Below are 13,548 nucleotides of genomic sequence, written 5' to 3' on the forward strand. Positions count from 1 at the left end.
TTACTGGTGAACTGGCTGTGACCTTTCGGGAAGTATTTTCCAGTCCCTCCACTCCTTCCCTGAACCTCTGAGGATGGACTTTGGTGCCCTGGTCCTTCTAATCTCAGTTAACTGCCTCATAAACACCCTTAATTAGTCCAAGGTTCAGGAATACTTACCCCATTTTATAAGCACTGTATATTCATTTGCTGAATCCATTCATTCTCAAGAGGCAGTGAGGTAGCATTGCTCATCTGTTTCCCTCTTTATAATATTTCCTACCTTCTAATTTTGACTCTTTGCTACTATTGTTTTTTTCCTCTCTCTTTTTCCTCTCTCTCTGATTCTCTAATTAATAGACTCTGACCTCCATCGTCTCTGTTATTTTCTCTTTTCCTAGAACCAGTGTCCACAGCTGACTTCTAGACTTTCAACAGACTTGAAGAAGCCCTTGGCCCCATCATGGCCCATCAACAGTTTTCCGGTAAGCTTCAAGAAGAAGTGATTTGCCCCATTTGCATGGATATTCTGCAGTACCCTGCTACCATCGACTGCGGGCACAACTTCTGCCTCAGTTGCATCACTCAGAGCGGGGAAGCAGCAGACAGCATCATTAAATGTCCCCTCTGCAACAAAATTGTGAGGAGGGACACAATCACGCCCAACTGGCTCTTGGTAAATCTGGTGGAGAAAATCCAAGCTATGGATCCCTCGGAGATGCAGCCAGAAAAGGAAGAGCTGAGATGTCTAAGGCACGGAGAGAAATGTCATTACTTCTGTGATGTCGATGGCAAGTTCCTCTGCGTGGTGTGTTGTCAGTCCAAGGACCACAAAACCCACAACGCAACTCTGATAGAAGAAGCTGCCCAGAGTTATCAGGTAGATATTTGGGGGTCCCTTCTCTGTTCCCCCATCAGTCCAGGAGTTCAGTGAGGACCTGGAAACTATCATCTCCTCCCTCTGGGTTTGTACCCATTGCCCCCATCTGAGTAGAAAATTTGCAGTCAGGCCCAGTAGTTTCAAAAGTCTAAGACTGGAGAACTGATGCTTGTTGTGACCAAGGTATAATGGAGAATGGAAAGAACACGGAATTTCAAGTCAGTGGCGTAAGTTCAGGTTCAGACTCCTGAACTTTCTATAGATCCTTCAAGGAGTCACTTTACCTCTCTGAGCTTCAGGTGCCTCCTTTTTAAATGGGGCAAATAAATTGTACTTCTTAAGAGTCGTAGGTATGACAAATGAAAGAAGGTTTGTGGAAGTCCTTTGATAACCCCCAAAGCACATCCAAATATTAGTCATAATTTATTAGTTGTAACTTATTACCACATTCCTTTCTTGTAGGTCACTTAGACTCCAGAGTTCTTCCTCCCCCATCACACCCCAGCCCCCAGCTTGAACAGGAAAGGGGGATCTATTAATAACGACACAAGGACTCGCCCACCATCCCAAGAGATCAGGAGGGCATCACGAGGTCAGGAGGGCTCCAGGCACAACTTGCCAAGACAACTCTCTCCCAACAGGAGCAGATCCAATCACAAATTGAGGTCTTGCAGCAAAAGGAGAGGGAGATAATTCAGACAAAGTCACAAGGTGAACACAAGATCAATGTCTTCATGGTAAGAAAAAACTCAGGTGTGGGTCTCTCTGTCCATGAGCTCAAAAGCAGAAACACTATCTCTGCAAAACTCCTAGAATTCCTTATTACACTGACCACTCAAAAAGACCTCATTGACAAAGAAACAGATACAGAATGGGATGGAGGGTAGGAGGGACAGAAAGAATTGTGGCATCAGGGGTAAGGGTGTGCTCCAGCCTTCTCCTCTTCTACAGCACTTGGATTGCCAGTGCTAGCACCTTCCACGTCCAGCCTCGTGTTGTTGGAGTAGGTTGGCTGCTTTGGTCTCCTCCACCTGGGGACAGGTAGTGTAAGGAAAGCTGGTGCTGGTCTTAGAATTGGAAATACCAGTTTTAAGACCCATCTCTGCCCCTCACAGTCCCTTACTTACCTAGAAACTGACTTCTCAAGTTAGAAAATGAAGACACTATGAACCCACTCAAATATCTGTACCTGTTTTGTGTGTGGGTGTGTGTAAAAAGGAAAAAAAAATCTATGTGAAAGCAGATTATAAACTGAAAAGACTTCTGGAAATATGAGTACTTAATACTTAGGTATTAAGTATTAGCTACCTGTCCTTGAAGGCAAAAAATGTAAATAAATAACCTAAAATGAAAACAAGGCACATAGTAAGGGCTTTCAAAAGTTTGTTCTCCTCCCATTTCCTTTCCTCCATGTCTGCCACTGCACGTTGCTCAGAATAAACTTAATAAAATGATAACTTTGAATAAAATGAGATAGAAGGAACTTTGAGGCCATCCTCTCATCTTCTGAATGTCCACTTTCTTGCCCCCAGACCCAGGTGGAATTAGAGAAGCAGAAGGTCATCACAGCCTTCAACCAGCTGCATCAGGTGCTAAAGGAGGAGAAGAGCTTCCTCTTGTCCCGGATCAACTGGCTGGGTCAGGAGATCTCCAAGGGGGAGAAATTCTATGTCGTTTCCACCAAGACGCAGCTGAACAATCTCAGGAAGCTTAAGGATTCCCTGAAGTCCAGGCAGTGTCTGCCGCCAGGCCAGCTGCTCCAGGTGAGTGTCCCTTGGGGGCCAAGTTGTAAAAACATAGGGACCCCTCCCCAGTTACAGATCAGAGCACTGGTCCCGTGGCAGGATACCAGAGTTGCCTCCATCTTCCTTCCCCCAGCTGAGTGCTGTCCAATAGAAACATTGTGTGAGCCATAATTTACAAATATATTTCACACTATGTATATAATTTAGAAGTACAATGTGAGCTATATGTGTAATTTAGAATTCTTTTGCAAGTCACAAATATGACTTAAACTTTTTTCTTGTAGCCACATTAAAAAGATAAAAAAACACAGGTAAAATTAAGTGAAATATTTTATTTTACCCAATATATCCAAAGTATTATAATTTCAATCATTAACCAATATTTTTAAAGTATTAATGAAATATTTTATGAACTTCTTCCTTTAAAAAATTGAGTCTTTAAAGTCTGGTATATGTTTGGCAGATCTCAGTTCAGACATCATATTTTGAATGGTTGAATTAAATGACTCTGACCAAATCAATATAGTTGTGGTCAATGGAAAAAGTATTTTACACTATTTCAGGTTTTTTTTTTTAATTTAAATTTGGATTGGTGACTCTAATAAAATTTAAAAATTTGGTTCCTTGTCATACTAGCCATGTTTCAAAGTGTTCAATAGCCACGTGTGACTGGTGGCTGTCATACTGGACAGTTCAGGTCTAGGTGGTGCACAAGATAAGCTGAGCTCCCTTCTGTATACGTCTCCCACTCCCACTAGTTCAGAAATCCATTTCTTTTTTTTTTTTAAGAAAGACCACACAAAGCCATTCCAGCCCTTTTCCTGTCTGTCTTCTCCCTTTTCCGGTTTAGTCTCAGAGACAAAACTTATTTTCAAACAACTCAGTTAGTTCCTCTTGAGGTCTGATCATTTTCCTGCCTACTGACATATTGGACACTTCCTGGAGGAACCTTTATGGAGATGTTCGTATGGGAAGAGAGATGTTCTCATTCCACCTGCTCTACCCCATGCCCTGCATGGTCGGTACTTCCTCCTTGGCTCCCATGAATCAGCCAAGTGCTAAGACTGTGCTGTTTTTCTTTCTCTTCTAGGACATCAAAATTGCCTTGTGCAGGTATGATGGGCCACCCCAAGTGCATTTTGCCCACTGATTCATTCATCTTACAATGCTCAACATACATTCAAATACTCAACATTCTTCCCTCCCAAGTTCCTGTCTACTCTGTCTAACTGCAGTCAGGTACTTAGGCTGCAGCTTAAGCTGAGTTGGTTACTAAAGAGAAGAGCTGTTTCTCTTTACTTTCCTATTTCTTCATCACAGATTCTCCTATTTGCTTGCACTTCCTGCATGACCCCTTGCTCAACTAGATGGCTCCTGGGTCTCCTACCCCGTCTCTCTGCCCCCTTCCTCTCTGCTTCTTTCTGGCTTATCTCCCATCTGCATTTCCATATCACACTATGCCCCACCGCACCCTGTCCCCATATCCCTAGCCCTGGCCTCCTGACTCTCAGCTCACTATCCTCTGATTTCCTTCCTCACCCCCAAGGCTCCATCACCTCATCCCCACCTCTTTGTCACAGCTCTTCCTCCCCTGCACCCCATCCCTTGATCTCACCATCCAGTTCAGCCATATCTTCCTAGGAGTGAAGGATTTCGCTTTCTCAACCCAACCCCTGTTTCAATGGGCCTGGAGAAAAAACTCAGTGACATCAAATCACGGCATGATTCCCTCACAGAGAGCCTGAAGAGATTCAAAGGTAAGGAAGAGGCTGTCATTAACTCAGTTCACCTCCCTTTGGGGGATTCTTCCTCCATCACCCCGAGGAAATGGAACTGTAGCTCATCCATGCCGATAGTAATTATATAGGACATTTCCAATGCCAGGCTCTCTGCCGGGCACTTTCCAGGCATCTGGATCTTTCTTTTCAGGCATCTCTTGCACTCTGTCTTCATGTTTCACCTGTTTGCCTCCCTGACTCTTCTTGTGAAAGCTGCGAGAGGTTCCCATGCCTGGCACAGTGACTGGCAGGAAGGTGGTAGACCAGTTGTCTGGTGGGCCAGAACTGGGTTTCAATCTATTTCTGACTACAGAACACAAGAAAATAGATTCAAAGTCAATGACATTTTAGGGAAATCCTTCTTGCAGCCTTGCAGGGAAACAGAAGTCAGACAGAAGTAGATGACTTGGGCTTTAGATATTTGGTCAGATATTTTTCAAAAACATGTCTGGGATTACAACTAGGAAGACAGCTGTGTATTTATAAGGACTCCCTTCACAGCAAAGGTTGTGCTTGTGAGTAGAGAGAGCTGGATGGAGTTTTCTCCCAGGAAATATCACAAGAGTCTCCCAATCCCAGACCCCTTCCATATGCCTCTGGAAAATGAGGACCAGGACAAAGCCCCCAAGAATACCACTCGTTCAGCTAAGAATCTCCACTCCCCAGACACAGAGTTTTTGTTCTTAATTTTGTTGTTTTGAACTTTTCTTTTCCCTAGTAACTGCTTTGCTTTGTCCAGTTCTCCCATCCCACGTGGTGTAATCTCATGTAATCCAACAATTTCATAGTCATTTCAGGTTTTCATAGTCATTCCAATTTGGTTCTGAAGTTCCCTGGTGGCCTAGTGGGTAGGATGCTGGCCTTTCACTGCCATGGCCTGGGTTCAATCTCACATAGAATAACTACAATCTAAAAAATAAAATTAAATAGTTTTGCTTCAGTTTAGAATTTCAATAAAGGGATTTATTACCTTTTCACTTTGGCACAGGCTGGGATTGGGCATGGAGAAGGGGGCTACAAATACATTCTCTACCTTTTGGCACAGATGAACGTGGTCTGCTGTATTTTCTCCCCCCTACCCCCACATACAGTCCCCTAACTCCCACCTGGCTCTCTTAAAGTCCACTGGATGGAGGGGTTGCTGGGGGCCTACTTACAACACTGGTCTAATCTCCATAGCTGCCTAGTCTGAGGATGGTTGCCTCCTGTTGGGGAATGACTGGGTCTGGGAAACCAGAGGTGGAGGGGGTTGATGGCTGGACCCTGAAGGCCGTGGAAGCATAGCATTCCTGGCCAGTGTTTGCTCTGGCTCCAGGTGTGTGGACCCCTCATAAGAGGGTCGCTGAGCATTCCCTATGGCTGGGCTGGTGGCCCTCAGATGAGATCCCCTGTGTCTCCCTCCACCTATACCCAGGGCTGGCTCTCTCCTGTCCTGGAGCTACAGGGCACTAGAAGGGTACAGAGGCCCAGAGGAAGCCCCTCATCTAGGAGTCCCACTCTGTAGCTCTTCCCTTAGTCCAGCACCCCTACAGCAAGTAGAGGCCGGACACAGGCCATCCTCCCTGAGTTGTGGGCTCATTCTCCAACCACACAAAGTCTTTTGTCCTCTGCCCCTATTTCCATGAGGGTACACAGACGTTGACAGCCCTCCATGTCTGGGAGACGGGGGCACAGAACTCCCTCCTGGGGGAGAACCAGGACAGAAGGGCACTGAGCGCCTTGGTCTGGAGCTCCCTTGCCTTTCCTCTCTCGAGTCTTCTCTTATCGGGAGGAGAGGGATTGCCACCCAGGCTTTAAGTAGGTGGGACCATCCTTTACCACAGCCTGTGCCTGAGTGGCGGGCACCACAGCAGACCTTCTTCTGAAGCCAAAGCGTGAGGCCAAACAGCACCTTTTGTCCCTCAGCCCTTTCTCCTCAGTTCTCCTCACTAGGAAGGGCCTAGATTTGTGCTGCCCGATATGTTGGCTACTAGCCACACATGCACTTGGGCATTTGAAATGTGGCTCGTCCAAAGTCAGCTGTGCTGCTAGTGAAGGAAACATATCAGATTTCACAAGACTTAGTGTGAAAATAGAGTGTAAAATATAGTAATAACTTTTTATAGGTTGAAAGGCAATATTTTTTAAATAATGGATTATTTTTTTAATTTTTTAAAATTTTTTTATTTTTTAATTTTTTCATTTATTTTTATTAGTTGGAGGCTAATTACTTTACAATATTGTAGTGGTTTTTGCCATACATTGACATGAATCAGCCATGGATTTACATGTTAAATAATGGTTTAAATAGAAGATATAATTAAAAATTAATTTTATCAGTTTCTTTTTACTTTACTTTTTGTAATGTGACTACTAAGAAAGTAAGTAAATGTTAGTTACTCAGTCGTACCCAACTCTTTGCGACCCTGTGGACTGCAGCCCACCAGGCTCCTGTGTCCATGAGATTTTCCAGGCAAGGATACTGGAGTGGGTTGCCATTTCCTTTTCCAGGGGATCTTCCCGACCCAGGGATTGAACCCAGGTCTCCTGTACTGCAGGCAGATTCTTTACTGACTGAGCTACAAGGGAAGCCCTTCCCTGGTGACTACTAGAAAATCTAATGTTATTTGTGACTTGAGGGTATTTCTATTGGACAGTGCTGGGCTAGAGAGCCACTCCAGGATAACAGAAAGAGCATCTCTCAGAGTTTTACACCTTGGTCCACTAGGAATATGAGAGTCAAGTTCAAGGCATTTGAAATTTGGTGCCCGCTGTGTGATCATAGGTTCCTGGTTCAAACTCTCTGAATTTACTCCATCTCATTCTTTTCTCTCTCCACAGACAATCTCCAGGCTGACAGCAAGAAAGATAAAAGCAAATTCCTCAAAGGCATGACTGAGGAAGACAGAAAGAGCTGTAAGTGATGACTGCTCCTGCCATTTGGGGAAAGTGAAAAAAGCAAAGGGGAAGAATTCTCTCTCTGGTTACACGGAGGCCAAATATAGGTGAATCCCCATTCCTCATCAAGGCAGAAGCACAGGCATATGGATATATTTTATTATTTTAAACTTAGGTAACTCACAAAACAGAGACTAATCCCAAAATTTTGAAATATTTAAAAGTAACAGAAAATTCTGGGACTTCCCTGATTGTCCAGTGGGTAAGACTCCACGCTTCTAATTCAGGGGGCATGGGTTTGATCCCTGGTTGGGGAACTAAGATCCCACATGTTGCATGACATGCCTCCCCCCCCCCCCCCCCCCCCGCCACCCCTGCAAAAAAGTAACAGAAAGTTGCAAATTTATTCCTCCATTCCTCAGAGTAAGGGAGGAAAAGATAAGACAAGGAGAAGACAAAAGCAGCTCAGTCTCTGCCGTAGTAGCTGCCATCAGCCATAGGCTGGGTTTCCGGTTGTAAGTCAGGTCATGACAGCCCAGGGGAGGGAGACCTCCTGTAACTGCAGCCTATGCCCAAGCCATCAGAGATGGCCCTGCTATCTGAGATGGTAACACCAGAAGTACCATTTCTTCAAGAGCCACCATGTGCTAAGCAGTCCACATCTAGAAGTTCAAAATCTCACTACCATCCTCCTAGACAGGTGTTATTATTGGCAATTTGCAATCAATAAGGCCCCTGCAACTTCAGAGAGGTGAAGTAAATTACCCAAGTCACATGACTATTAAGTGGAAAAGACAGCATTAGAAATCATTTTGCCAATGCCAGAATCTACACAATGCCTTCCAAAGCCAAGAGCAGAACTTAAGATTCTGTTCCACCAATGTTTCTCCACCAGAGGAGCTATTGGTGTTTGCACATGGTAAGTCTCCACTGTGCTCTATGCCTTGCAGTCTGCTGAATCACATCCCAGGCCTCAGGAAACATTCTAGGCCAGTAGAGTACCCCCTCCTTTGCAGGCATTGGGACAACCTGAAAGGCTTCTATACTTCCTCATGACCTGGGGTGCAGCCCTTACTGAGAATCACCAATTCTTGAACTTACTGATGGTGGCAGGCTGTTTGGTTTTTAGTTAGCAGCTTCCAGTTATCGAGACCAACACTGGTTTTCTCTCACCAATTCCTAGGGTACCTGTCAGAGAAAAACTATCCTATAGTGAACAAAACCTCGGAGCCTGAGTCGACCCCTCCAGGTAAGAGTCCTCACCCTGAATGCTGGTGGCTTCTAATGGTGAAGTCAAGGAACCTCCAAGTCTACAGGGGGTCAAATGCTGTCCCCACCCAAGCACCTGGAGGGTATGCAGTTAATGGTCAAGAATCTGCCTGCAATGCGGGAGATTGGGTTCTATCCCTGGGTCGAGAAGATCCCCTGGAGAAGGGAATGGCTACCCACTCCAGTATTCTTGCATGGAGAATTCCATGGACAGAGGAGCCTGGTGGGCTACAGTCCATGGAGTCACAAAGAGTCTGATATGACTGAGTGACTAGTGCACACACATACAATTAAAAGGAAAAATTACAATTAGAGGGAAAAAATAACTAAAGTAAGCTTAACCAGTGAAGACAGCTTACAATTAGAGGGGTTTTACTAAACTGTTCCCTTATCTATCATTCAGTAAGGCAAGCCCAAGAATTTCTGTTGATCCCCAGCTACTGGAACCCTGTGGGCAGTTTCACTTTCCTGAGTCTACCCCTGATTCCTCCTGCTGTGTCTAGAGCTTGGTAGCACTTTCTGACATTGCTGCTTTGCCCCCACTGACCTCTCTTCTCTCCTCTCCTTCTCCCTCAAAGTTGACAGAACAACTAAATCAGTGCTGCCAAATCCCAAACTCTCAGTTTCACTCGGCCCACTCTTCCGGAGCCGAAACACGCCCTCTTTTGTTTCTTATTCATCAAACCTGGACAGCTCTGAGAACCTGGGGAGCCCTGGAGTTACGAATATTGAAGAGCTCAAGACGGTGATTGGTGAGTGGCTGAGAATAGTGAAAAGTCCCTGAGGGAGTGGAGATGGGGATGGAGGTGAGAACTTAGAGAAGGGAGCAGGTGTTCTCAAGTAAAAGGAGGAAGACGACCCAGCACTAGGCTTCTGTTTACTGCTTTGGCTGTGGTGCCCCCTGGTGGATAAAGGAAGTCACTATAGTTGGCTGCTCTGGTCCACTGTTTTTCAACTACCAAGGCATCAATCAGTTTAGCCAGGGTGGAATCTAGAGACCAGTAAGAACTACCTGGGCCCCAATCCACCTAACTCATCCTCATGATTCTGACCACTCTTCTTCCTTTTCCCCACATTCCCACATCCTCCATTTCTCCTACATGCCCCATCCAGTAAGTAAACATTAAATCATACTAGAGTGAGAGGAGGACTTCCCTGTAGCTCAAACGGTCAAGAATCTGCCTGCAACGCAGGACACCAGGGTTCGATCCCTGGGTTGGGAAGATCCTCTGGAGAAAGCAATGGCAAGCCACTCCAGTATTCTTGCCTGGAGAATCCCATAGACAGAGGAGCCTGTTGGGCCACAGTCTGTGGGGCTGCAAAGAATCGGACACGACTGAGCAACTAAGACACAGACAGGAGTAAGAGGATGAGGCCCCCATTCCTAAGTCTTTGGCAAGGACTGGAACCACAGCTTCTCAAGCCATTGTAGAGGGAGGGTGGGGGCCTTCTACCTTTGACAAGCTATAACTTAATATCCAAATCCAGACTTTCCCAGTGGTTAAGACTCCATGCTTCCACTTCAGGGGCGGTGGGTTCCAACCCTGGTGGGGGAACCAAGATACTGCATGCTGCGCGCCCACCGCCCCGCCCCGCCCCCCAAAGTGTGCATATGTGGTGAGAAGGGGGCTGACAGTTCCTCCTTCTGCACTCCACCCCTCCACTGAACCCTGTTTTTGAGGGGTTGTACTTTAGAAAATTACTCGAGCTCAGACCATCTGAACCTCGACATCTCTTATACAAGCCTCAAATCTTGTTCTAGATATGAGGACCACAGGAAACGGGGAAGGAAGAGGAGATAGTCTCAGTTCTGAGTGTTGAAATGACACCTCCCCACCACCAATGGAGACCACCCTCAGAGCTGCATATGGTGAAATTTAGGGATTAACGCCAAGGAGGGGGCGGGGGGCTAGGACGTCTCTGGGGGCAAAGGTGACTGTGACTATGTAGAGAAAGCCATCCTAAAGGGGGCTGGATGGCTTGACCTGGGATTGCCCCTCTTTCTCCTCATCTTTCCGCAGACCCACTGATCCTGGATGCGGCCTCGGCTCACCCAGATCTCATCATTTCCCAGGATCTGAAGACAGTGACGCTGATGCCGGTTCTTCAGAGCGTCTGCGCTGAGCCCACCGACCCGGAGCGCTTCTATCCGTTCCGCTGTGTCCTGGGCTTGCCAGGCCTCTGCTCCGGCTGCCAGACCTGGGAGGCGGAGCTCCAAGGGCCCGGGGGCGGGGGCTGCGTGGTGGGCGTGGCCTCGGAGCCAGTACCTAGGAAGGGCATGCTGCAGATAGAGCCCTTGAGTGGCTTTTGGGCGCTGCGCATCGCGGGCTCCGAGTGCCAGGCGCTCACCGGGGCCGGCACCCGCGAGGATCTCTCGGTCTGTCCCAGGAAAGTGGGCGTCCGCGTGAATCACGAGTGCGGCGAGGTCGTGTTCTGCGACGCCACCACGAGCAACCACCTCTACACCTTCCACGCCTCGTTTCCAGGGCAGATCTTCCCCTTTTTCCGGCTCCTGTTTCCCGGCACCCAGATCACCCTGAGTCCCTAGAGTTGTTCCTTTGCTTTCCTCTGCGTCTCCTCTCCGTTACCCCCTCGCTTTGGGATGTGTGGGATGTGTGCGGTAGGGTTGAAGCTAGACTTCCAGGAACACTTTAGGAAAGTTACACTTTTTTGGCTTCTTGATGGAGGCCTGATATCTCTGAAATTCCTCCCACGGCCCCCACCCCACCCTTTACTTTTACCTTCTTTCTTTCAGTCCCCCTTTCTCCCCAGTGTACCTAGGTTAAAAAGGAAGCTTCAAATACACAAGGCTATTTATTGTCGCATTATAAATCAATAGGTAACAGTGAAGATTCTGCAATGAGAATGTTGGTTGAGATGCAGATTTCAGGGGACCACACACTGATTTGAGGCTGTGGCTTTTATCCTCGATGCCCTTGAGAGTGTGTGCAGGCTTGGCCCATCTAGACCTCTTGCTTTTGAGGGACCTGAAAAACATGACGCTGGATCGCTGGTGGTTGTCTCCCCAGAGACTCAGTCAGGTCTAGACCTTTTGCAAGTGAGGACTATCTGTCTATTATTTTAGGATGACCTCCAGGATATATTAAGTGAAAAAAAGCCAAGATGGAGAATAGTGCACACAGCATGTTACACGTTACCTAAGAAAAGGGGAAATGTAAATATACATTTTTTTAGCTTGTATTTATTTTTTAAGTGGAAGGATAAACCAAAACCTAACAAAAACACTTACTTTTGGGAGGAGGGAAAACCAAGTGGAAGACATGGAAATTAGGCTTTGGAATTATGTAAATGTTTTACATCATTATAAAACAAACTTAAATTAAAACAAGAGGAACCTAACTGTGTATGTAGTTGGTAGCTTAAATTCTCTGTATTTGGTAACTTCTTAGGAGTTATTTTAGGTGACTTTAAAACACAGTAATTTAGCTGTATCTCCTTAGTGGAATATAGCCTAATGACAAAAAGAATTGAAAATAAAACAAAATTTTCAGTTATCATCTTGGTAATAATATTTTTGTTGTTATTCTGAATTTATTATGTATTATGTTGTTTAGTCCCTAAGTCATATCTGACTCTTTTGTGACTCTATGGCTTCTCTGTCCATGGGATTTTCCAGGCAAGAATACTGGAGTGGGTTGCCATTTCCTTCTCCAGAAGATATTCCTGATCCAGGGATTCAACCTATGTCTCCTGCGTTAGCAGGCAGATTCTTTACCGCTGAGCCACCTGGGTAGCCCATATATTATGTACATGTACATATATACACATATATAATAAGATAAAGAAAATAAGCAATTATGTTAACATTACCAGGAACCAAGATTTTCAACCTGAAAGATTAGTTTTCTCTTATGATTGTGACATAAAAGAAGAGAAATAAAAGCATGGTGATCCCAAATTTGAATTGGAACATCATAATGTGATAAACTCATGATGCATTTTCCTTAAAAAAATAATAAAATGTATTTCTTAGCTTCCTTCACAAAGAAGCCCTATTATTAATAATAATAGCCTCACTGGATACACTGAGCAAGCCCTGCTTACACCCAGATGAAAATCTTATTATTTCCTGCCAAAATGGCTCCTTGAAGAACTGGCTAATTCTAGGTCTGGGAGAAGAAATACACAAGATGACCCTGGAGCATTTTGTCACATCAGATTGTGAGAAAGCTACTGGAGCCATATCTGGTTAAAGATGGGACACTTTTAAGCATGAATGAGAATAATAATAACTACAATTAATTAATATATGTCAACTATGCAAAAGACAAAAAATTTCCACCAGTTCATCATGACAACTAAAAACTCACTGGTCACTTTTGGAAGATGCTAGAAACTGAGCTGTGATGGCGGAATGGTTAAGGCACTGGACTGGAAATCCAGTGGGGTTTGCTCAGGCAGGTTCAAATCCTGCTCACAGCATTCTTATTTGGGCTTCCCTTGTGGCTCAGTTGGTAAAGAATCCACCTGCTATGCGGGAGACCTGGGTTCAATCCCTGGGCTGGGAAGATCCTCTGGAGAAGGGAAAGGCTTACCCACTCCAGTATTCTGGCCTGGGGTTACCGAGAGTCAGACATCACTGTGCAACTTTCACTTTTCTTTCAGAAACCTTTACTTCTTCCTGAACACTGGTAAATAAAGACACAGTTTTTATGCCACCATTCTTGTAGAAATATATCTAAGATCACCAAATGGCTGAGGAACAGTTCTTTATTACAAACTCCAGCTTAAGAAATGAAGACAAGGTGGAAGACTATCATCCTTTTTAACACCTAATGAAATAAAGGACCGATGCAATAATTATCAACAGCTGCTGGAAACATATGTGAAAAGCTTACAGGGAATCTTACAATGATGAATCATTCTGACAACACTTGAACCCACTGATCAATCCTAGCATCATAAAAAGAAAGACAATTCAACATTATGTGCTGTCCAATGTAATACAATAGGAAGTAATGACTTGATGTATACTTGCGAAAAATGTTGAACCTAAAACC

General features: G+C 45.2%; 1 protein-coding gene and 1 non-coding gene across 2 annotated transcripts; both read left to right on the forward strand.

Moving 5' to 3' along the window:
* Positions 1–441: 441 nt before the first annotated feature.
* Positions 442–11,933, forward strand: TRIM31 (tripartite motif containing 31). Its single transcript, XM_043908778.1, has 8 exons — positions 442–858; positions 1,500–1,595; positions 2,391–2,625; positions 4,226–4,360; positions 7,202–7,276; positions 8,442–8,507; positions 9,106–9,279; positions 10,549–11,933. Exons 1-8 carry the CDS (start codon positions 442–444, stop codon positions 11,073–11,075), a joined length of 1,725 nt encoding a protein of 574 aa, XP_043764713.1. The 3' UTR covers positions 11,076–11,933.
* A 955-nt stretch (positions 11,934–12,888) lies between these two features.
* Positions 12,889–12,970, forward strand: TRNAS-GGA. The gene has a single exon. It is a non-coding gene; the product is annotated as a tRNA-Ser (tRNA).
* The last annotated feature ends 578 nt before the right edge of the window (positions 12,971–13,548 follow it).

This window comes from Cervus elaphus, chromosome 7, assembly GCF_910594005.1.
Source record: "Cervus elaphus chromosome 7, mCerEla1.1, whole genome shotgun sequence".
Taxonomy (NCBI): Eukaryota; Metazoa; Chordata; class Mammalia; order Artiodactyla; family Cervidae; genus Cervus; species Cervus elaphus.